General features: G+C 39.6%; 2 protein-coding genes and 1 non-coding gene across 3 annotated transcripts in view; all 3 read right to left on the bottom strand.

The window, feature by feature from the left end:
* LOC139954070 (uncharacterized) overlaps window positions 1-6,149 on the bottom strand; it is a 37,036-nt gene extending 30,887 nt beyond the window's left edge. Inside the window, exon 1 of the mRNA XM_071953731.1 lies at window positions 6,034-6,149. Within this exon, the coding sequence (XP_071809832.1) occupies window positions 6,034-6,148 (115 nt within the window). The 5' untranslated portion in view covers window position 6,149. The remainder of the gene's footprint in view (window positions 1-6,033) is intronic.
* Window positions 6,150-6,541: 392 nt separating this feature from the next.
* On the bottom strand, window positions 6,542-6,615 carry Trnas-aga (transfer RNA serine (anticodon AGA)). Its single transcript has one exon. It is a non-coding gene; the product is annotated as a tRNA-Ser (tRNA).
* A 3,069-nt stretch (window positions 6,616-9,684) lies between these two features.
* Window positions 9,685-24,472, bottom strand: LOC139953965 (NLR family CARD domain-containing protein 4-like). The gene is made up of 5 exons (XM_071953582.1): window positions 24,327-24,472; window positions 23,474-23,552; window positions 19,809-19,940; window positions 18,354-18,554; window positions 9,685-17,710 (listed from the first exon to the last, which is right to left on the bottom strand). Exons 1-5 carry the CDS (start codon window positions 24,333-24,335, stop codon window positions 14,481-14,483), a joined length of 3,651 nt encoding a protein of 1,216 aa, XP_071809683.1. The 5' UTR covers window positions 24,336-24,472; the 3' UTR covers window positions 9,685-14,480.
* Between the last annotated feature and the right edge of the window lie 1,677 nt (window positions 24,473-26,149).

Here is a 26,149-nt window from a genome sequence, read left to right as displayed (position 1 = left end):
CGCGTGATAGTTAGAACCCCCAAGTGGTTATAATAATTACGTGATCTTCCGAGTTAATTTTACTTCCAGCCGTAGAAAAGCTGATTCGCTGAACCAAGTTAAAATATTTTTGTTTACAATTATTCATGAGTATATGACAAAAAAGACTACGTATTCAGATTATGGATACAAGACGTAAATAATGGTCAAAAATCGAACGTAAGATTAGCATTCAGAGAGTCCGTGTAACGGAAGCTTGTTCTATGGCCCTACGGCGTGGAGCCATCGGTACGTAAAGCCTTGGGGCATATTACGTACCGCCCATGCCGTGTCTCGTGTGGGCTGGAGGTGTAATCCCGGGCGCTATGAACTCCCAGCTTGCGGGTCTCGCCGTGAGCTTGGGAGGGGTTGGGAGCCAGACATCAAAGTACATGTTTGTTACCGTAGGTTTGTCAGTCGGTACACCTCCCTTTTCGAATCAGTTATTTCTTTTGATCGCAACGTTCCAACGCTCTCTTTTGTTTCCTTCCCCCTAATATTTTTGTTAGGAGTTTTCAGGTAATTAAAAAGTGATTGATGTTGTCTCAATTTTTCCCCCCTAATATTTTTGTTAGGAGTTTTCAGGTAATTAAAAAGTGATTGATGTTGTCAAAACGTAGGATTACCGCATTTTGTTATATTGACGGTGTTATTGTGCGAGTAGCATAAACAATGTTTTGTGAAGAAAACAAAAACAAAAACGGAGCCCCTCGATCGTAAAAAGGACAGGTGAATGAACAAATTTTATGAATGGTTTTAAAAACAAAAGTAATGATAAAACTATAAAAGTATAATTTTGTCAAACAAAATATTATTTTTGAATTCTGTAAATGAAATGTTGTTTTGAGATTTTTGAGGTAATGATTTGGGCAACTAGTGAAATTTATTTCTCGACTAGTCGCACCTCAACTAACTGCGACTTTGATACTAGTCGCGAATTAACTCCCAATTAACTCCCAGATGCATCGCGACATATTGTTTGCCGAAGCGCAATTAAGTAAAACTTGTGCTGCAGGATTGTGTCACCGATGTCTGGTTGTGTTTTGTAAAAAGTTGTCGACAAAAGTGGTCAACCAAGCAGGAATTCGATCGCGACTACTTTTATAGTACGTAGTCATAGCAGCATGATTAACCGAGTGAGTTGAATAGCGGTAGTCGCGACTCGACTAAGCAATCAAAAGTCGCAGTTTCCCATCAGTTGTTCCAAAAGATATGGTAACGTTCCAAGCTACGCAGCTACGCTTACATTCTAAGATACGCTTACGTTCCTTTGAGTTACGCTATAATTCCATCAAAAGGTACGCTTTCAATCCCAAGTCAAGCTACGCTTACGTTCCAAGATACGCAGCTACGCTTACGTTCCAAGATAACTTAAGTTTCTTCAAGTTACGCTTTGAAAAGTTTGCGCTTTCAATCCTGAGTCAAGCTACGCTTACGTTTCAAGATACGCAGCTACGCTTATGTTTCAATATACGCAGCTACGCACGTATACACTTACGTTTTATCAAGGATGGTTTTGAATCCCTCAAGATTCCCTTCCCTTCCCCCAAAGCGCTTTAAAAAATATTTCACATACCAGGGCCCTCCTTCATCTGTTTAGCAGAAAATACTGCTTAAAAAAATTCTTTACTACTAGCCAAATATTTTGTCGGGCACCCAGCAACAAGTCCACAACATTTCAAATTTAAGTAAAATTGGGCTGGTAACCAGTTTCTGCTAAGCAATACTGTTTTGTGCCAAGCAAATTTTTCTAAAATGCAGGCTTTATGAAATTGGGCACTAGCACGTCGGGAGCATGTAACGCCACGATCGCATTCCAAACTGCATGCATCATGGCAATGCATACATAATAGGCCTAGTTTATTAGTGCCAGGAACATAGAGTTATATATAAGAACTAGAGAGCGCACTTGCCTATATACGCGCCCAGGCATGCGCCCAACCAGGCGGCCATTTTCTAAGTTGACAAAACAGCTATCTCACAGCGTGTGTTTGTGCGGCCATTTTGTAAGTTGAACAAACAGCATCGCGTGAGCGTTCAATAAAAAAAAAACTCAAACGTGTATTTCATATTCAACGCGCGTGCAGAATGACGCGCTTGTCATCTTGCGGTCCCGTGGCGTTTGTGCACGAAGCATCACTCGTGCGCCCTCTAGTTCTTATATATAACTCTATGGCCAGGAATGATATGTTTACTTGTCATTATGTCCCATCATATTTTGGGTTAGTTTCTTTGTATTTGGGACGATCTTTGTCGAAGGATTTGCCCGATGCGTGTATTTATGTCGGTTGTTTAAAATACATGGATGTGTAGACTGGATCCTTATGCTGCGTCGTAGTAAAACGTTGATATAAACAAAGCACCAGTCTACTTTCAACATTACGCGACAATGTCACGAAGATTTTGACAGTTGCAACGGCTCGAAAAGCGTATACACTGACCTTTTACCGCTTTGTTTTTTTAAAATCATTTTTCGTTAACTACATGATGTTTTTATGATTTTTGTTACAGCAACCATCTAAACAAATTTTATTTATGATTCTACACCACTAAATTGCGTAAACGGTGAGCCGGTGTGTCCCTTTAATTATACCCCGCCTGTGCCTCATTTTATTCCTTAAACAATCTCAGCTCCCTGGGGAGTATGCAGCCGGTACTGTGAGTTACCGCACTCCAAGCTAACCATCTCTGCCCTCACATGTACCCATTTTACCCCTGGGTGGAGAGAAGCAATGGTTAAGTGTCTTGCTGAAGGACACGACCGGGATTCGAACCCACATCACTCTGTCGTCCACAGGCGGGCTTATTGAGTCCAACTTTAAAGTAAGGCAAAGAAAATGAGTCCCCTCGGCCACGACACCCCATTCAATTATTTAACTTGGCAATTTAAATAAAGAAAAAGGGTTATTAAATAATAAAATTTATTCGAGTGAACATAATAATAGCAACATACTGTTGTTGCTGAGCTGATCTGTGGTTATCGGGTGAATATTGACTTACTGAGCCTTCAAGCGTCCGTTAACGTACCATGTCTCCACCGATCCTTCACCCGTGCTTAAGTCAAAAACATCGGCCAAAGTGAATGCAGTTTTACGCTAGACACAATCCACATAATTTGCCTGTTAAAGGCACTGCACAATTTCGATAATTGTCAAAAACCAGTATTCTCAAGTGGTGTGTTCAATCATTTGCACAAAATAGCAAATCTGCGAAAAGTGTGACTTAATTTGTCATCGAAGTTGCACGAGAACAATTTGAGAGAAAAAAATACCCTTGTTGCACAGTGCGCGCTTTCAAATGCCCGAAAAGGGGCTTCAGGCCTGAAGTCTTTTAATATTTGAATGAGAAAAACAGCTACGTTACTTCAGAGGGCGCAGTTTCTCACAATGTTTTATACTATCAACAGCTCTCCATTACTCGTTACCAAGTAAGTTTTTATGCTAACAATCATTTTGAGTAATTACCAATAGTGCCCAGTGCCTTTAAGGCTGATATTGCTGACAATGATTGAATGAATGTCAATAACTTGGGATTAACCATTAACCAAATCTTACTTGTTTCGAGAAATAATGGTTGCGGTATAAGACTTGAGCTTAATCAGACAATGTCTCTGGACGTTCTTTTCTGCTTTTCCATGTTTGTTGTACATGGGAAAAAAATTCATGGTTGCTCCACAAAGTCTATTTATTATTTTATTTATCTACTTAATATATAGTTATTTACCTTAATACTTGCTTTATGTCTAAATATTTTTTTCCCTATTTGTTATTTATTGTACTATTCTATCTTTGGTTTATTTTGTATTGGTAAAATATATGTCTATAATAATCATAATAAATGTTTTGAGCCAACACATCTTCAGTATTCCATATGTATTTAAGTGAAGTTTAATGCTCAGACGTATATATAGTTTGTTAGATATAGTGGTCTTAGGATTTGCTAGTTAGATAATCAAGAGGGAAATATGTTCAGGGCCCAATTTCATAGAGCTGCTATTAGCATAAATATTTGTTTAGCATGAAGTCTTTCTTGATAGAAACAGTATTATCAACCAAATTCCCATTTATATAATATATATTAAATTTGCATCGGGGATAAAGATTACTTAATTTTGTTTTTACCCATACACCGATGTGTGTTAGCACTGTAGCACTGTGTTTAATAGCGCTGTATACAGTGCTAATACACATCGATGTGTGGGTAAAAACCAAAATTAAAAAATTTCCGTTTGTTGCATATTTCTTGTAACTGGTATTTAGCTGTTGTTTGCTTATCCTGAAAATCACGTAAAAATTTGGTTGGTAATCCTGTTTTTATCGAGAAAGAAATGTCATGCTATGCTAAGCAAATTTTTGTGCTTAGCAGCTCTATGAAATTGGGCCCAGGTATGGAATTTGACTCTTTTATATATCAAGCCAAGTATGATTTAAGGACTGAAAAATGCGTGTGCAAATCATATGTGATATGGCGGAAGGGAACTATTTGGAAGAATATTAAGTAAAAGTCCCAACGAAACAAACAGCTGCTCCGACAGAAATGGCAACGCGAAGAAATTGCCACCACTGCTAACAGAAAATAAAGTTACTTAAATGTTGACAAAAAAAATTTATCTAAAAAATGATACAGCGGAGTTTGTTGAAATTATTTGTCTTGTTTATATTAACACACAATGACGACTGCAGTTTGACATTATTACAGGATAAGCTCCTGTTGCCAAAGACCTATCACCAAGTACTTGTAATTCAACAAACATCTTAAATCTCCATTGTATTTGTTTATACGGTAAACACATACGGGTTTGTTAAAGAATAGTGTTGACAAGAAAGTTAAAATATAGCAGAAAAGTACGGTTAGGGTGAATAATAGATAAATAAAGTTGAAACCCTCTTATTAAATGTTGTTGGGGTAAAATCAATCAATGCTTTGGAAACCACGCTTACAACATTGATAGTCATTAAAGATCAGAATCCGCAGTGGCGTAACCAGACATCACCCTTTTGATTGGGGGGGGGGGGGGGGGACTAACTTCAAGGTGTGGGCTCATCTGGGTTTTTTCCAGAGGCCGTTGCCACCTACTCCTATAGGGCTGATACAGGGTTACCCCATTTTACAGTCCATATACGGATGAAGGCTTGGGTATCATCAATCAGAAGTCTGGCTGGTAGAGCAGAAAGCACCACCTCCCCAACTTTATGTAGCAATGATGGTGAAGTGTCTTGCTTAGGGACACAAGTGTGACTCGAACACACTCTGCTGATCCGGTGCTCTTAGCCGCTAGGCCATGCATGACACGCCACAAAGACATAAATGGGATGGAACTATTTTATTTGATCAACCGTTGATTTGTGCATGTTTCTGATCTCATTGGGCACGGGTTGTCCCACCCTTGATCCGTTCTGTACGCCACTAAGTACCTAAACCTTATTTGACCTATTATTTACATGACATATCACACCCTGATTTTGTTTAACTCAATCGGTAAACGGAGTCACGAGGAAATAGTAATACAACATCCATGTTTACAAACACTAGGTTTTGGTTGTGTAATAACTACTTAAGTTTTCGGAACCGTTTGATTGTTTTTATCCTCCATAAATGTTGTTTAATATGCAATAAAATCTGTGAAAATTGAATTTTAAAAAGCGTTTTGGTCGCGTTTTTGAGATATCGCCGACTGAACGTCTGGAGGGAATATTTCCACGGAAGAATACAATCTGAGAATCGTAAACACGGTAACGCTTCTCATATTCAATTGTTTAGGGGAAAATGTTATATCTTTTTCTATTATTGTGGTACTTCGAAGAGATAAGTTTTTCTAAAACTGCATTCTACTATCAAAGAAGGTTTTCCACCGTTACCATATTTATACCCAATAATGTAAGTTCAAATTGGTGAACATTATTTTCATTCTTAGCAATGTTAAGCACTCTCTTGAAATGCCATTGTTTGGTTTCTTTAACATTTCAATATCTTGTCATATCATTTTGGTAATATATATTTTGGTAGGTGACTTACCAGTTAGTTCGGCGTCCACATGTTGAAAGCTGTACACCTCAAACACCAAGAATAGCGCAAAAATCTTCCCTATTCGCAAAAGAAGACGACCAAAGTGGTTTCCAATCGATGCCATGTTTAGAGAGACCGCGAGGAAAATGACGCAACATGCAAACATGAACACACTCTACTCCCGCTTGTTGTCACGCATACTAGAAGATTGCCATAGAAACCGGGTGTTTACGTACATATGACATGAGGCCCCGGTGTAATTTAAACAGGTACCTGAGCGAAAATGGCAAGGCGTGATCTTTGCTGAATTTCATTTGAAATGTTTTCAATCAATTAGGAAATCGAGTCAAATGACTATAAAAAGATTTAATTGTGGTAACAACAATCATTTCTAATAGATGTTAAATTTGCATCGGGGATAAAGAATATTAATTTTTGGTTTTTACCCATATACACCGATGTGTGTAGCACTGTATACTCAGTACTTTCCCGAGTCCAGTGAAAAAAATCACAGGCATTTTACTCGGGTGGGATTCGAACCCACGACCTTTGCAATTCTAGAGCAGTGTCATACCAACTAGACCACCGAGATTGCCCGGTAGCTAGAGGCAGTTCGAATCCTATGTTTTAGCAGCGGGTACTGCAAACGATTTAATAGATGTTAAATTTGCATCGGGGATAAAGAATATTAATTTTTGTTTTTTACCCATATACACCGATGTGTGTAACAATCATTTCGAATACCCTTATTCAGCACTTTTCTGAAAGATTCACGAAAGGCTCTGGTACGTGTTCACTCATGTTACGTCATATCTGGGAGTTCCAATTTGTATAGCCGCTTTGTTGCAACTTGGAGGTATAATAAAGCAAACTCCCAAGCATGACGTCAAAGCTTTGTTCCGTTGACGCACGCCGTCAACGGCAGTTCTGCCGTTTTTCAAGATTGAGGCCTGATTTTTGAATCGATACGCTGTAAAAAAATGCCAAACTTTTTACCCATTTAAGGGCAAATAGTGAACTCCTCCAACTTTTGGGCAAAGTATTACCCATCAAAGTTGGGCGCTCTGATTGCCAAATAATTGGGTAATATTTCATCATCAATAGTTGGGTATATTTTGGTAACCAACAGTTGGGTAATTTTTTGTTTACCCATTTTCTGGGTATTTTATAATTATCAGTTACACACTTATTGATTTTATTCATGATCTAGTTAAAATGTTTAACCATTTTCGGTGTTATCCAACAAATGGTGAATGTGTTTAACCCTTTGATTTACAGTTTCTCCTGTGATACGTCATACAACCAGGCATATAAAATATATTTTCCACGATGGCAAACGTAGCCTTGATCAAGGCTGTTGACGTACTGTTCCCCGGCCCGGTTCGCGGCACACGCATGCAGTGCATACGCAATGTACATTACCATACATTGTACAGCGAGAACAGTATAGCGTATAGTCGTGAGAACGGTCGTGTCTTTGTATTTTCAACCCCATACACGTGGCTCAAACAACAGCCTTGATGGGTTTGTAAAGCTTTATCGGAATTCCGATAAAAGGGTATTCATGATGTGGGCGTGTCATTCTAAACATTGGCCAATCACAGGCGCGATTGAGAATGACGTATTACTGCTAGCAATCATGCCACGTCCATGTGTGTGTACGCTGTACGCTAGCTGTATATATATGTACATATACGTGCTTTTTATAGCAGTGTCGGGAGCGTGGTGTATATTAGGTGTGATTGTAAGGGGTCTGAATGCGCTGCCGGACGGGTGAGCCGGACATGACTCGCCCGGTCGGTAATGGTGTTGAACAACTTCGAACAACTTCCGTTGTCTTGCGTTTCATTATAACACGAGGACTAGCATCATAATTACAACGTTGCTGGTAGATTTGTCCCTGAATTGGAAGCTGCTGTACTATAAGTGTAACGTTGTAGTGTAGTACTAGTAGTATGGCAAGAGTTAGTTTATGAAATTGAACTTTATTTGTAGTTGTTGTTCAGCCACACGCCATCTTCTACCGTCTGTCGACAACACATATTTTCGATCCCCAACTTTGATTTACACGGAGAAACGTAATGAATAATATATGTCTACATTAAGACAAAATAAACAGCTGGGTTTCTTATCTCATCTGGTCTGTGTTTGTGCTTCAAGGGGATGGGGTGTGTTGTACTGTCATATGCCCAACACCTAAGAATTCTTACCAAGTAGCCATCTTGCCGGAAACCCATGACACCTGGATACTTTTTTAACCTTTCTCAAACAAATTTCACATGGTCTAATTTTCTTCCTTCTATTTCTAAACCCATGATTGCATTAAACGCGGTTGTTATATTTTGTTGAAAGTTTCTATAGTTGTGTTGAAAATTATACACCACTGATTTCCAGCGACTTACAGTTTTGTTTTACTAGTAGGGATTTCTCCCTCGCCCGCCGCCATTATTGCAACTACACAACAGCCACTGCTTGTTTACAATATACGAGCACATGTGTGCGAGTGCTTGCAGAACAACGTTGTGATTGACATCGCAGCGAGAGTTTATAGTTCAACCAACAACCAATGAGAACGGGTTGTTAGTATACATTAGCATAATGAGCTCCGCCCTAAATTTTGGCAGATACAAAACCATCAAGGCGCTACTTGGGAGGTACCCATGTACCGTAAGTGTACCGTATACAGATGGTACATATACATGTACAGTACGTATGTGTACATACGTTGTACACGTATTATATGCACTGTGTTATGTATGGGGGTGCGCTGGCGGAATTCAGTGATAGGGACTGGGATTTTGCCGATCGCGGCTGGCTGTAGCGCCTTGATCAAGGCTAGGTGTTTACGATCCTGGCAAGTGGAAAGCTGGAGAGAAAAACTAATAAAAGCGAACCTTGGTAACGCATGGTCATGAATTATGGACTACCCGAATGGAGACTAGTTCTCGTTTGTTCAAAATAAGTTGTTCGAGGTGGGTCAATAAGTTAAGCGAATGATTCCAAGTCAGTTCCTTCATCTCACTCTGAAGTAAACGTAGTTTTTGAGAAAAGAGGTAATTTCTCACTCAAAACATTGAAAAATACTAAAGCCTTTTGTAAGGCATCTGAAAGCACACAAATTTGTGCAGAAAGGGTGTTCCCCCTATTATTCTCTTGCAACTTCCGATAGTCTTGCCCAAAGACGAGATTGCTCGATATTGGATAGTGTACTGCTCGCCAGACATCGCCAGAGACTAATCTTGCCACACAAACCAGTCAAAGGAGGGCGCGCTTTAGGGAGTTACAACTGAGCGCAGTAATTGTGTTGTTTCTAGGTGACGTCACCAGTTTGGGCTTATATCATGCTCACGTATGAGGTTTGTACGTACCTGACGTGAGAAATTGTAACTTCACGTACGATAAATACATGAGGTTTTAACAACACAATTGATTACGCTTACGTTGACGTATTTGCTCGCGAAACGTGCAGCTAACCCTCCCTTTTAAGACCGCCTGTGTGAAATAATTTGAAAGAAATCCTAACTTCAAGCACACAAAGTTGTTAAAATATTGTTCATTTCACTGAGGATCTAGACATGAATATTGACCTATTGCAAAATGCACAGCACACTTTAAGTCGCAGTTCTTGCCCGCCATTTTGGTGGTTGTTTTAATGTGCACAAAGGAATGGACTCCCAAAATGGTGGGGTTCACTGAAAAACAATGTATTGATGCTTTTATATTACACCAGCTGTATTACACTTTGTAACTGTTATATAATAAACTTGTTAACTTGTAAAAAATAATTGTGTGCATTCCTATGTATTTTTACATGATTTGTTCTCTTTGAATAATAACAGTCTTCAGGAACGCCCACAAAAATAGGTCAATTGCTGACATGGCTTGATTGGGAACGTGACATCAGAACAATTTTACAAGAGTGAATGGAAAAAACATATTTGTCATAGATGATGACTCCAATTTACCTATTATTCTCTACTTTGTAAAACAGCTTTTATTGGTTTATTGGTTACTTCTTTATAAATTATTGCTATGGCTTTTTGTTTTCTTTAAGTATGGAAATAAATGTGAGTTTTGAATTAAATTCCTCTGGCAGTCCCATTCCCAGATCAGAACAATTGTTCTCTGGAATAAGTCAGGAAACGGTGAATCACTTTATGAAAATTATAAGGTGTACAACAAACAAAAGCAAATACTTAAAGGGTATTTATCTTCAAGTACGCGCTAATCATCCAATCAGAATGGCAGAATGGAGTAGTGATAAAAACCTATATTGCACGGCTAATAGACTGTGCAAGTCTCGCGCAGATTTGAACTTCCGGGACCATTGTGGTCCCAACCTTATGGAGTTTTACGTTGGGGAGATTTTGTTTCGTCCATTACTTTAGTTTAATATAGTTTATGACCATAAAAATGACATATGTTGTTAAAAATGTAATACTAATTAACAACATATATAAAAGTAAAAATTAAGTCAACATAATAACGAAGAAAAACCGATATTTAAACTTGACCTCAGGTCAGGTTACTTGTAAAAAATTAAGAATTTGTGCCCATCTCCGATCAAGAAACTTACGCAGACGCTTGTTTTGGCCGTGCGGGGTGGAAAGCCTTTTCATTGGTCGCTTAGGCGTCGGCTTCCTCTTTAAAATGCGTCACGCGTTTATCTAACGCCCTTGCGACCATCGTGCGTCCGCGTATAAACCAGCTTTCAGTAGTTTCACATTCGGGCGTAGATTTACAAAAGGGGTTTCAAAACATTTAAGATCAAACAAACATCCTTGTCCCAGAGTTTTACTTTTGTCTATACATAGACTTTAACCGATAATTGTGTATTAGTTTAAAAAGCTAAAACTAATTTAAACAAGCTCTAATGGGTATTTTTGTTGTTCAGATTCGGCATTAAGAAAAAAATTAAAGCAAAGATTTGATTCATAAAAAAATTAAGTTCTTCAGTTGTCGTGTTTTCTCGCTCCGGTGCGCGCGAGACTTGCACAGTCTATATCACTACCATGCGTCTTGTGTGTTCTATGTCACGCGCCAAGTTTGCTTGAAGATAAAAAACACACGCGCGCTCGTGGAAATACGGAAAATATAGCGCGTCTGCGTCCCATATCCAACTCGGCCATCGGCCTCGTTGGACATGGGACGCAGAAGCGCTATATTTTTCCGTATTCCACTCGCGCTTGTGTGATAACTTATAATATAGCTATGAATAGACCCATTGCATACCTGAGGTTACGATCACGTTTTGACCTAGTCTTTACTCAAAGGCTTGAACAAAGGCTAGAGTTGACCCACAAAGTACAGCTACCCCCCGAGGATATACCTCCTTTTGCCTCATATAGTGAGGCGCTGTTTGAGAATATAATGTCATATGCAAGAGGTCTATTGCATTTTAATTGCACATCAAAAATGAATACAAAATCCTTCATGTATCGTTATCTATCATTAGAACACGAAGTAGCAACCTTAAGTAGCCTGAACATCTGACGTCACACTTCGAGGCTCGTGAATAATGCCAGAAAATGACCTTTATAGGTCAATTCCCGTCCATCTTCACATTTCACCTACATTCATTACACATAGATATACTCAGTCAAATTCTTAGCGTTAGCACTGCATGCAGCAGACGACCGAAAGTAAGTTTTCCATACTTGTGTTTTGATTGGTCCGAGGTAATACGTTTGTCAGCTGCACCCACATCACCCGACCAATCAAAACACAGCAATGGAAAGCTCACATCACTGCACGTTTATCCAATAAAACAATTGAATCCATTGAAATCACTGGTTCTGAAAAACAAGTTCATGTACCGGTCTTTATATGTGGCCCAGTCTACATCTATGGCGCCTATATTCCGAGAGTCAAACATACTCCGTATAGACTTAAAGACACTGGACACTGTTGGTAATTGTCAAAAACTAGCCTTATCTCAACAATGCATGAAACTAACCTGTGAAAAATTGAGCTAAATCGGTCGTCGAAGTTGCGAGATAATAATGCAAGAAAAAACCACCCCTGTCACACGAAGTTGTGTGCTCTCCGATGCTCGATTTCGAGACCTCAAATTCTAAATCTGAGGTCTCGAAATCAAATTCGTTGAAAATTACTTCTTTCTCGAAAACTAAATTACTTCAGAGCGAGACGTTTCTCACAATGTTTTATACTATCAACCTCTTCTCATTGCTCGTTACCAAAAGTAAGGTTTTGTGCTAATACTTATTTTGAGTAAGTACCAACAATGGCCACTGCCTTTAATCTTTTCTCAACTTCCTGAGGAGCATACAACCCGAGCTGCTTTATAAAACACGTAACCTTTGTTTACAAAGATTTCTTTTTTAACTTTCATATTCCTGGGCCTTTCTGGCAGGTGAGATACAGCACTGGTTGTATGGGACATACTACATTTTGTGTCATAATTTAAAGGAAAATTACATAATTTAAATTGGGTTTTACTATCAAAACAGTTGCTGGCAGTGAAAGCACTTCATGTAATCCACCATATTACATAAACTGACAAACCTGTAGAAGTTTGAGATGGGCAGTGCACCGTATTGATCCCTTTCGGCACTATACTCGGGAGAGAAGCTATTAAAACGACGCTGATGCGGACTGCTGCGCAGTAGCTTGTTTGGAAGTGTCGTGGCCGAGCGGTTAAGAGCACCGAATTCAAACTCGGGTGTTTCTAATCAGCAGAGTGTGGGTTCGAATCCCCAGCCGTGACACTGTGTCCTTGAGCAAGACACTTAACCATTGCTTCGTCTTTCGGATGGGACGTAAAGCCGTTGGTCCCATGTGTTGTGTAACGCATGTAAAAGAACCCAGTGCACTTATCGAAAAGAGAAGGGGCTCGCCCCGGTATTCCTGGTTGTGGCTGCTTAATGCGCCGTAGCACCTTGTTAACCCCTTTAAGGTGCTAAATAATTGGGTCTCAGAATTCATCACTGCAATAACCTATCTTTCTGAAAGTTTGTATATACTAAGCGCCTTGAGCACCTTGTTTGGTGGATACGTGCGCTATATAAGACTTCGATATTATATATTATATTATATTTACAACTACAATATCAAGAACTTCAAGAAATGCAAATATTTTGACGCAATCCAACATTACCGAATGGGGTCAATCTACTGGTGCAGTCCAGCACAGTATCCCACAATAGAGGTTCAGTCTGCAGATACCTTATTTATTTGAGATCAAAGCACTCGTGGTTTGACCTGCATTATCTAAGTGTGACCAAACGCGCCTTTCAAGCATTCACATACTTTTGATGGGCGTATACTTTTAATGGGCGTATGATAGAAACCGTCTTAGGTAGCAGGGCTCTATTTCATAGCGCTGCTAAGCGATCGATTTTGTGCTTACTGTGCGATTTTCATTTCATAGCGCTGCTAATCGTAAGCACACGAAAAGGCATGCTAACCTTCCGGTGCTTACCGTACGAAAATAAACTACGTCACAATTTAAATCAATGGTAAACGCGCAATGTAGCCGCCCAATTTTTCTGCTAACCTGTGAAATACGCCGGCACCCTAGCAAATTTGCTTACCGTTATGCAGCGCTATGAAATTTGGTCCAGGTTGTCAGTGCTATTTCCCTTCCAGTGATCATTTTCAGAGAATAGCTTATAGCTAAACATACTGGTTAATGTTCCGCTAAGCAAGTCACATATTGTACATATTAACATTGTATTTTGTGGCAGTGATTGATCTTGGGTAGCTTTGTGAAACTGGTCCAAGGGATGAGTGTCGTGAGGTATCAATATGGCTTGCTGCCCATGGTAGCGTATAGTTTTATGTAATGCTGTCACAAGATCAAAGATGAGACGGACCAATAGCTCAAAAGCTAGATGTCATGTTTAACCAGATAAGTATGCCCTATACAGAGTCCTTCTCCAGGCTTATTCTGAGATGGCAGTTTTCAGAGTGTACGCTAATTGAAGCTAAAGATGGAGAAGGGTGATCAGGTATAGTGATCTTCCAAGACACTAGACACTTTTTGTAATTGTCAAAGACCAGTCGTATCACTTGGTGTAACTCAACATAATACATAAAATAACAAACCTGTGAAATTTGAGCTCAATTGCTATTGGTTGTCGAAGTTGCGAGATAATTACTATGATAGAAAAAACACCATTGTCACACGAAGGTGTGTGCTTTCAGGTGCTTGATTTCGAGACCTCAAAATCTAATTCTGAGGTCTCGAAATCATAATCGTGGAAAATAAGTTCTTTCTCGAAAACTACGTTACTTCAAAGGGAGCCGTTTCTCACAATGTTTTATACTATCAACAGCTCCCCATTACTCTTTACCAAGTAAGGTTTTATTATAATAAATAATTTGAGTAATTACCAATAGTGTCCACTGCCTTTAACACCTCATTATTTGAGCATGTCACGTTGTGTATGCTGGATGGATGGAGATTTTAACACCCAAGCAGAGAGTAGGCAGAATCAATATGTGACATAAAGAGTGTTTGTCGTTAGATGCAGTGCTTGTGAAACCGTACTCTTGTCTGCACAAGTCATGAAACAACAACTGAGTGTAATCTGTTGCAGGTGTTTGAGATGTGGCAAATGATGGGCCCACAAAAGTGCTGAACCACCCAGAGCGGTGTTCCTGCAGAGATGTAACTCTGACATCTTCGCCATGTCCCTCAAAGCTGAAGCAATATGCTCAGCATCTGTACCTGTCAGTGAGCAGTCACTTAAATCTAGATTCTGAAGGTATTTCATGAGATGGAGGTGACGGGACCAAAAGTGCGCTGATCCACCCAACGTATTGTTAGCAGAGAGATCCAAGTGAGTGACCTTCTTCATTTCACCCAACAATACAGCAACAGCCTCAATGTCTTTAGAAGTCAAGAAGCAACATCTTAAGCAGAGCTCCTGGAGGTGCTTCAAATGTTGTAGGTGGCCAGACCATGATGCTGCTGACCCTTGCCATTTGGAATTCATAGATAGGACAAGTCTCCTCAAATTACTCATGCCAGACAAAGACAGGGCCACGTGTCTCACATCCTTATGTATCAACAAACAGCCACTCAGGTCTAGCTTCTTGACGTGTGTCATGAGACATAAGTGCTGGGACCAATCTTCTGCAGAGCCAACCAGGGCACTGTTGTTCGAAAGGTCAAGCTCAGTCACATGACGCCTTTCACTCAAGCACACAGCAAGATATTCTATATCTTTACCTTTGAATGAACATTTGCTGAAGTCAAGCTTCTCCACATGCTGCATGTGATGCAAATGATCTACCCACAGATGAACCTTCCCACCTAATGCCCTATTACCTGCTAAAACAATCACCTTCAGATTGGTCAAGTCAGTCACAGACAATGCAATGCTTCCAATATCCTTGTATTTCAGTGTGCAAAATCCCAAGTCTAACTTGTATAGATGATACAAGCGGCATAAATGGTGTGCCCAGAGTTCCGCTGAGCCACCTAGAGCACTGTTATCAGAAAGATCTAGGCAGGTTAAATTGTTCATACTGGACAGGGCAGCAGCGACATGTTCCAAGTCTTCAGCTCTTAGATTACAGCCACTCAGTCTTAAGTACTCCAAGTGTGTCACCAGCAAGAACGTCGACCAGACATTTGCCGTTCCCCCTAGAGAATGATTTCCTGAAACATCCAACTCAGTCAAACTTGTGATCTTGGAAATAGCCATCAAAACATGTTCCAAGTCTTCACCTTGTATATTACATTTACACAGTTTGATTACTTTGAGACTTGCAAAGTTCTTCAAACAAGTTGCCCATAATCTAGCATCACCTCCTAGAGCATCATTGCCGGATAAGTCTAGATGGGTCAACTGATTGTCTTCTATCAAGTAATACGTCACGAGTTTTACATCTCTTTGAGCTAATGAGCACCCAGTCAGATGTAGAAAGACAAGGTTACTCATGTTCCCCAGTGCATCAGCAAGTGACTCCATTGACAGAGAGCCTCCTAAAGAAATGCCTGAAATGTGAAGTGACTGAATATTTGCCAGATGCATCTTACTATCCTCCAACTTGCAAATATGTGTCAGAAAATGCAACAAAGCCTTAAAGTATTCCGTGTGGAACTTCTGCACACATATCTGTGGGATAGCTAATGACTTGATCGGTGCACTAGTTGTTCCTTCAATCAACTGAGCCTCAAAATAGCAATGAATCAACAGATGATGTAAAGCTCCATCACCGTCTAGTAACCGGATACTCAGACTATCTAAAATCTTCCCAAGACACCTGTGATTACTTCCACAACAAAAGCGCAGAAGGTACTCGAAGTGATGAATGCTCTTCCCTTCTTGGCATATGACATCAAGAATCTCCTGGAACTCTTTGGAATCCCTTAGTAGACTCTGCCAGTATTTGGCAGCACAGTACTCCTGCACTGTCTTATGAATGAACTGAATACACTGATGCGACGTGAGATTCTTCAACACCCTTTGACTACTCAAAATGCCTACTTTCAAAGCGGTAGAGAATTCCATCTCGTTGAAATCAGATTCACTGAATGCAAGCTTTTGGTCATTGGCAAGAAGGCCCTTCAGCGCAACCTTTCCAATTGCTACCAGCACTGTAGACATGCTGTTCTCATACCCTGGACCCTTTCGTTTGAAAATGTAAGACATTGCCTCCGTGTACAACTGTGATAATGTTTCAGGAAGTTTCGATTTCTCCCTCCATATCAGGCATATTAGAAGCAGCATCATTGGACTCTTGGCAAGATCAGATAGCGAGTCCGAACTTTTAATCGTCTCAAGAAGCGACGCTGCACTAACAAGATCATCATGGTAGAATTTATTGATATAGTTTTTCACATCATTCTGGGTGAATCCCAGCACTTTAACATGTGTACACGGACTCTGAACAAGGGATGGCCCCATTAACTTCTCAAGATGAGAAGGGCGAGTTGTTACAGCTATACAACCTTCGAAGTTCATTGTTCGAAGGGATCTAAGGACAGATCCAAAGGAAGCTTCTGAAAGAGAAGTAGTGGCCAACTCATCAAAACCATCCAGTAGGATCAAAACTTCTTCAGAGTTATTAAAGACAAAGAATCCCAATTCCTCTTCAGAAATACCCGAGTTGTCTCCAAGAAGTTGATCAAATATAGACTTAATGAGATCAGACTCTTGGTCCAAAGCACACATCTTCAAGAGAAAGACAAGTTTGTAGTTTTTCAAAACCTCGTTTGATCCTACAGCCCAGTCGTAAGCAATCTTATCAAATAGAGTGGACTTCCCAAGACCAGCCATACCACAAAATATAACACGATTGATAAGATCGCCCTCTCTCGTTTTCATCTGGAATATTTTTTCATAATCAACTACAGTTTCTACTTTATTTCTGGCTAAAGCACAACCTTCAGTCCTTTGCAGATGTAATTTCACATAAATATCCATAATATGCATTTTATCGTCATTAATCCAAGGTATTAGCTTTACATAGCTACCCGTTCGCTTATAGTGTTTTGTTAATTTAGTATTGCATTGGTTAGCCGAATTCCCACTACTGCCTTCAAATATTTTGGGCACAACAGAGTGTCGACCGGTGTCTCCTACTTGTGTCTGCACACCAGAGTGTCGACAAGTGTCTCCTACTGGTTGAAGGCCTTCCATGTCCCTGGCATGAGTGCTTCCATCTTCCAGAGGAGCCTGACTTGACGGTTGATCTTCCTTGCGTTGCCTGACTGTAAATATCCAATACAAAATATGTGACCTATTATAGGTGATACTTTTTCAGGTAACTGTTACAGGCTTTTACAATTCCCGACCTTATTTCGAAGTTCTTCCAGGTTGCTTAAACGCACTGGACACCTTTGGTAATTATAAAAGACCATTTTCCCCCCTTGGTGTATCTCAACATATGCATAAATTAACAAAACTGTGAACATTTGAACTCAATTTGTCGACGAAGTTGCGAGATATACGAGATATAAATAAAATAAAAAACACCCTTGTCACACGAAGTAGTGTGCTTTCAGATATTTGATTTCATCACGGCAAACGTGTGACGTTTAGCGCAGGCCTACGAAAAGGGGTTTGCCCCGGTGTTCTTGGCCGTGGCTGCTAAATGCGCCACAGCACCTTGTAAACCTTCATAAGGTGCTACATTTGGGTCTCAGATTTCATAACTGCAATAACCAATCTTTGTGAATTTATTTTTACTCAGCGCCTTGTTGAGTACCTTGTTGGTAGATCAGTGTCTTGCACTCTTTAACTCCAAAGACTCAGTCTTCACAGATTAACTTGAAAACACTGTGCCATAATGTGTTATTAACTATGTAAGTTACTATAACAAATTTCATGAAAGATAATGTTGAGCCTACTCACCAACGGGATAGAAATTGAATGTAGAATCACTCACTGGGGCCATAAAAACTGCCACGTTGCTGCAGCCCTCTATATTGATGCTCATTGGCATGTTGTTCCCCATTGTATGATGTGATGCGGTCTGTACTGTAGCTTTGCCAGATGCATGTCGTAATGAAGCTTGTACTGCATCTTCGCCTGGTGTATGTACTATTCTTGTTTCTGTTAACCATAACATAACCACATTGTCAAAATGGTCATAAAAAACATAGATAATAGCAATATAACTATCTGATATAGACCTACACATGTAGCGTGTTTTACAATAACTTATATGCGTTACATAGGGTGCGTTCGTTTAGCTTCCCTGGGTCGACCCCGCAGTGCTCACTCGGGTGAGCCCCTGACAAGAGCTAATCGAACGATCACACTCGCCCTCTCGTGGTAGTGGTATGCACCTCAGATCACCCCCAAGTGACCCCACTCCACGAGCAGGGCACTGGGGGCTGACCCGGCTGAGCCCCGTCAAAGCTATTCGAACGTACCGGGGCAGACCGGGTCGACCCAGGGAAGCTAAACGATTGCACCCAGTAGTGCCCAGGGCAAATTTCATGGAGCTGCTTAAGCGCCAAAAAGTAGCTTAGCACAACAAAATTATGCTTATCAGGATAAGGCAAAGAGCTATATATATTGCTCTATGATAGCTCTATGAAATTTTGCTCAGCAGCTCTATGAAATTGAACCCAGACCCTCTTGTTTGCTGTCAAGAGTTTTATCTTGAACTCTTTGTGCATCATCCTGTGGTCCCTTTCAAAGGAACTGGACAGTATTGGTAGTTACTCAAAATAATTACAAGCATAAAACCTTACTTGGTAACGAGTAATAGGGAAAGGTTGATAGTATAAAACATTGTGAGAAACGGCTCCCTCTAAAGTGACGGAGTTTTCGAGAGAACGAAGTAATTTACAACGCATTTGATTTCGAGACCTCAAAATTAGATTTTGAGTACCGAATCAAGCATCTGAAAGCACACAACTGTGACAAGGGTGTTGTTTCGTTCATAGTTATCTCTCAACTTCGACGACCAATTGAGCTCAAATTTTCACAGGTTTGTTATTTTATGCATATGTTGAGATACACCAGTGAGAAGACCGGTCTTTGACAATTATCAATATTTCCAGTGTCTTAAAATCTTTATCATCTTGAGAATTTTTGTTTTTCTTCGTTCGCTTGTGACGATGATCTATACAATTAACGAAACAAATATTTGAAAAACCATGATAATTCGAAACAGAGAAAAGACCGCGTAATCCGAGACCAAGATTTTGAAGAGGTTTTATTTTCCACCAACCAATTCTCTGGCTGTAATGAGGGCATCTTTCAAACGGACAACAGGGATATTTCCGAAAGTTGCCTACAGGCGATCTTTGGAGATTAAAAAGAGCAAAATGATTCCCTGAGTAGAAGTTTCCTTACCAGATTTCTTGTCATGTTCTTGTTTACCACGTGACGCACAAACTAAGGTGAACGCCTCAAGGCCTTGTTGCTCAGTCAATTGCATGGATGGCTTGCTTGTGGGGTTTTCAGTTGTGTGAGTTTCTTCAAGACCTTTGAGAAAGAAAAGACAATGTCTTCCTGTTACATGAACATTTTTATTCTTAAATCTTTTTTATTTATTTTTAATTTTTTAATCTTTAAATTTGTTTATTCCATAAACATTCTTCAATCTTGGTAAAAATAAAAGATACTTCCTAAAAAACAAAACATATCCATTGTCCATTTTAGTGTTGTTCTATTAAGTTTTCTGTAACATCAAGTTTAAAGATACAGTTATTATTTTATTTGTGTATGTCGTGCTGGCTTAAGAGTCATGTAAAATTATGACGTAACATCACAAGGCTGGACGGCCACTTCAATGTGAGGGCTATACACTTCACTGATTGGGCCGTCATCCTAATCGACTGCCACCAGGGACATGTTGCCACCTACTCCAGGGGCTGACACAGGGTTACACCCTTCACAGTTCGTAAGGATGTAGGCAATAGGGTATCATCAACTAGGAGCCTGGTTGGTTGAGCAGAATGCAGTACCTTCCAAACCTTTTACGAAGCAGTTATGTTAAAGTGCCTTGCTCAAGGCAACAAGTGTCCTAATCAGGATTTGAACCTGAACTGACAACACCGGAGCTTGGGTTCGGTAAACTAGACCGTTCGACCAGGACACACAACAAAATGTCTCAAGGGGGTTATCATCCTCATATACAAATTATTGAAAAAATTTTGCACCGAGTTGATGCCCTTTAATAAATATTAAGAATAAGGAATATTAATATTGCGCAATATCCCCCTATTATAAGGTGCTCACAGCGCATGAAAAGAAGAAGAGGGAACAAAGGGAAACAAAAGAAAGAACAACAACTACTGAAAAGCTGTTTGAAACAAATGAAATTTCAATTTGATACCTTTTATAGGTCAAGTTTGTGTCCATAAAAAAATAAATTAACAAAAATAGTGGCTTCTAATATAGCGCTGAGTTGTATATAAACCATACTGCTACTTTTTCTCATGTTTTTTAATCCTGCATTTTAATGTTTTTCTTGACTGTACAGCGCTTTGAAACAGTGTTAAAGCGCTTTATAAATGCATTTAAGTTAAATTTAAGTTAAGTTAGGTCCGTCACGCAGTGACGCTTCCAACATTATTACCCCTGGTCACTGGGCCTTAAATCATTCCTTAAACCATCTCAGCTCCCTGTGCTGCCTATGCCGCCAATGTAGCGCAATCAAAGGCTAATCAATCACAAGAACCAAGTCTGCCCCCACAGGTAACCATTTACCCCTGGGTGAAGAGAAGCAATTATAGTTACGTGTCTTGCTCAGGGACACAGGTGTCACGACCGGGATTCGAACCCACACTCCGCTGAACAGAATCACCAGAGCTTGAATTCGGTGCTCTTATTCGCTCGGCCACGACACATGACATAAATCCCTACTCACTGTGAATGAAGAAGGTGTAATACAATTTACTATAAGTTTCAGACTTGTCATGTTTTTGAGAAAAAAATGTGCAATTCACAGAGCAATGATTTCAGGAGAGTCGCTTAAATCCGTTTACATGCTAAATCAATTTTCGTCCCACTGAACGTTATTTTGGTGTGAAATTGTTTTATTTTTTAAGGGGAGCTTTTTAATATAATGATCTTTAAACGTGCAAGTTTATTGTAACTCTGTGGATGTTTGTGTTTTGTGTCAAAGAAAAGTACCCAAAACCCTTTAAAGACTCTGGACGCCTTATCCTGTCAAAGACCCGTCTTCTCACTTGGTGTGTCTCAAAATAATATGCACAAAGTAACAAACCTGTGACAGTTTGAGCTCAATCGGTCATCAAAGTTGCGAAATAATAATGGAAGAAAAAACACCCTTGTCACAAGAAGTTGTGTGCTTTCATATGCTTGGTTTCGGGACCTCAACATCTGATTCTGAGGTCTCAAAATCAAATTGGTGGAAAATTACTTCTTTTTCGAAAACTACGTTACATCAGAGGTAGCTGTTTCTCACAATGTTTTATACTACCAACAGCTCTCCATTGCTTATACCAAGTAAGGTTTTATGCTAATAATTATTTTGAGTAATTACCAATAGTGTCCAGTGCCTTTAAAGCCTCATGTCCCATGACCTTAAGGAAGTTTTAGTTTAAAAACGACAATATGTTCTGCTTCCTGTTTCCTGTATCCTGTTTGTGTCTCACTACATAAAAAAGATTCTGTTATGTGCGAAACTTTTACTAAATAATTTCTTGATTTTGTCATTTTTAACCAGGGTAGCCTTTTCACTTACCAATGAACTGTTTGCCTTGGGGCCCTGGGGTCAAACACATGGACAAATATAAAATCACAGAGTACCATAACAAAATAAGGACATACAAAAATGTTGAAACTAAAAGTTGAACAATCCTGATTATAATTTGAAAGTGAAAATTTCGTCCAACTCTTCTCTCATATTGCGACAAAGTTTGTAAATGAAAGTGAAAGTAATTATATATTAAATTAGTTTACAAAAGTAAAGGTTTTAGGACAGCAATAAAAAAAAATGTTTGTGTAAGATGTTATGTTAATGTTTACATCTCATCAAATCTCTTCAATCCGCTGCATATAAGTCATTTTCTTTAGCCGCTCCAGGACTGTGGAACCATCTTCTCATCACAATACGCACCTCAATTTCACTGCCTATTTTCAAGAAAGCACTTAAAACACATATGTTTCCTTATTTTAAATTTTTTTTATACTGCTTTGTTTATTAATTTGTTGTGTAGCGCTGTGGTCTAAACGAAATGGCGCAATATAAATGCCATTGTACATGTATGGTATTGTATTGTATTGTATTGTATTGTGTTGTGTTGTACGTGTCACACTCAGTGGTCTAGTGGTAAAATCACAAACACACACTCTATTTCAGCTCAGTAGGATTCTCACAAAACCACAAACTATAGGAACTCTTCATTAGCCAAAGACTTTAACACAGCTGATGGATACCTTTGGACAATCTTCCTTGTTACTTTATGTCAATTCACTAACAAAGTTCAAAACAATACTTAATACTCACCTTTTCCAGACTTGTTTTGCTTGGGCTATACTTCATTCTCATTACTTTGTATTATTGAGTGCTGTATTTTCACTTGTTGTACAGCATCGTGGTACATTTTTTAGGCCCAAGATTGCTTTATAAAGCGCTTTGATTATGATTGAATTTGGGATGAGAGAAAGATAAAAATGGTCCTCATTGAGATTTGGACCCAATACCGCAGACACTCCGCTTTTCCAGATTCTGCAGCTTACAGCACTAAGCGAGAACTAGACCACACAACCACGACACACATGATAAAGCGCTGTATCTAAAACTTGCTTATATAAGGAAGGTTGAACAAGTTAGCAATTATACCCTCTTTTAAGCCTCACACCTCCAACCCCATTTCCAAACAATTTTTGAGGTATGGTGGACACTGTAGGAGTGCACTTGGTTTGGGTGTCTACAGCCAATTTACTCAAACCAAATAGTGTCACAGTTATAGTGTCGCCACCCATACCTCAAAATGGCTTATATGCCTCTATATAAACCAAAGAAATGAAGTAAAAACAGTACTCACTTTTCGGTCCCCCATCCACCAAACCACCATGGGGATTAGAATCACCACCAGGCTCTTCAGGCTGTGAACTGCCACACGACTGACAAACGGGAATGAACTTGTTATATAATAGAGTAATAAAAAGTGCAGTTTGGCAAAACAGAAAACAGTTTTAAAATGGCCTTATGTTTCAACCCTAGCAGAGTATTGGAGGCTACACCCAAGCTTGTATACACCTACAACCGTGGACTCTATTGTCCTCTTTTGTTATAGGTTCCCGGTTTGAATGTGTTTTCCCGCTTATGACAACACAAGATGTGTCCCTTGTGCTTCATTGTTTACAAAGTTATATGCTATGGTGTAACAATAAGCAGTCATACAGGGCCCTCTTTGACAGGTTTAATATTTGATAATATGACATGAACCTACGTGTAACATAAGCACGCAGTCGAGTGGAAATACAAATAATACAAAAAAGAAAGAGGTAGTTGCTATAACGTAACCCTGCTCCCGACGGCGAAGGGGAGGGTTACGTTATCGCAACTATTAAGAAAGAGGCAGTAAGCACACAGAAAAAGCAAGAAGATCGTACAACTCCCTCTTTGACGGGTTCAGTATAGAGGGTAGTCACAACAACATGTTGCCCCAAACCAGAAACCAGCAAAGAGTGGAACTCCTTAAAGAAGGATCCTGCTGACTTCAGAACACTCAGCAATGCATTCAAGACGGCACTATACATTTGTTCTGCACATGATATTTTGTTTGTTTGACTGCGCACAAACTTTGTCAGTGCGCACCATCTTCACGAAGTATGTACTTGGAAGAAGAAGAAGACACCAAGCAAACTTTGAAGATGTTTAAAGTGATGACTTACCTCTGCCATTCTTCTCAATGTGTTGACTTGCTAGTCATGGTTAAACTTCTCTATCTACTCTATTCTCTGCTGAATCATGTTTTACTATGACGTCATTACAGTATACACCCACGCCTGAAACAAACAACACTTCCAGCCGAGTCTGCAGTCGAAAGGTTTTTTCAATTTCAACTTCAATTTCAATTTCAATTCAATGTCAAGGAAATTAGTTGACAACAATTTACATGATTCATCTGCCTTCATAGTGATGCATGCATTGGATATGATGGTCTACATACATCCACTATACAATAGATCGATCCGTTAAGCTCCGCCCCGTCGCGTATTGACCAATCACAACCCATTGCTTGGCGCGCCCGGCAGAGTTGTGCAGAATGGCATTTCCTTGCTCACACCACGTTCGCCGTGGGCGGAGCCTAATGGATCGGTGTTGTAAGGACCAAATTCTAGGCCCAGCAGAGTTTTTGTAAAGTTTAAGAGTTGCAGGCTTATGCAAATCAGTTTGTGCCTGATGAGTGAACATTGACCTCTGGCAGTGCTATAGCATGGTAAGGTGTGGCTCACTAGCCTACAGGAGTTCATACAGTGAACATATATGTTAAGTCTATAGTGGCCAGGCAGACAGTGTGGCAATTTGTGCTGTTACTTTTGGTGAGTTAAATCTTTTGCTTTGTTTCATTTTAGTAATTAATGTGGAATATACTGTGCCTATTTACATTTTTTACTGTCATTCCAGAGATTTGAGAGACCTTTAATCAGTAAATGTTGATGTACTTTGGAAGCTCGTTTTAGGATTTTTGTGCAAGTATTCACAGTAGTAGATTTTCCAAATTTCAATTGTACTACATTTTATTGTTTTCCAATTGTGTTCACCTTTTCACACTGCAAGGATTAATGATTTAAAACAGTTCATTTGTTCCAAAGTTTATTTATTTCCTGTTAAACAATATATTTATAAGTGTTATTTATTTGTGGTTTATTACAGCTAATCGGTTTATGCGGTTTTGCGGTTTACGGTTTACGGTTTCACGGATTCATAGAGATTACAGAAGTTTGGAAGTAGATGTTTTGTGTTGGAATTGAGAAGCTGGATCCAATAAACTGATATTAGCAAACAACAAATTGTGTGTTGATTCGAACTTTGAGCTGGACCACTATAGGTGTATTGTTGCACGCTGTGGCGAGGTCCATGGTGTTCAGTCTACCCGCAGTACACTCGAGTCTCCTTTGTGATTTATCTGCGCGAGTAGGCGTGATTTGTCATGCGTGACCTCGGTTTGAACACTTATTAGTCGAAAGGGCTTCTGAAATTCAGTCTTTTTGGGCCTTTTCTGAAAAGTCTCAACCAAAATAATATACCTGTAAATTGAAACAAAGAGCGTGTCGTTATGTATTAAAACAATTGGTGCAACTCAAATTAAAAAAGAGAAATTTGTACGTAAAAAATGGCTTCCGAAAGAAAAAAACAAGTCACAAAAACATGACAGATTGTCCCGAATGTCAGCAACAGTCCTAAAATAGTATACATGGATCGTATGGTACCCCGACCACCAAGCCTAAGTTAGTCAATAACAAAAGCGCCCGTCTATACCATGGGCTGAATGAGGAATTCAATAACAAAAGCGCCCGTGGGCTGAATGAGCTGATTCCTCATTCAGCCCATGGTATAGAAGGGCGCTTTTGTTATTGACTAACTTAGGCTTGGTGGTCGGGGTACCGTACGATCGTCAGCCAATCACCGTGCAGGAAAGCCATTCTGGCTTATAGTTGACTTTTTCGTAATGTGAGATTTGGATTAACGGTTGAAATCGCTGTATCCTGAC

This window comes from Asterias amurensis, chromosome 22 (genome assembly GCF_032118995.1).
Source record: "Asterias amurensis chromosome 22, ASM3211899v1".
In the NCBI taxonomy this organism is placed as follows: Eukaryota; Metazoa; Echinodermata; class Asteroidea; order Forcipulatida; family Asteriidae; genus Asterias; species Asterias amurensis.
The sequence above is the reverse complement of the archived record's forward strand: the minus strand, read 5'-3'. Positions and strand labels throughout refer to the sequence as shown.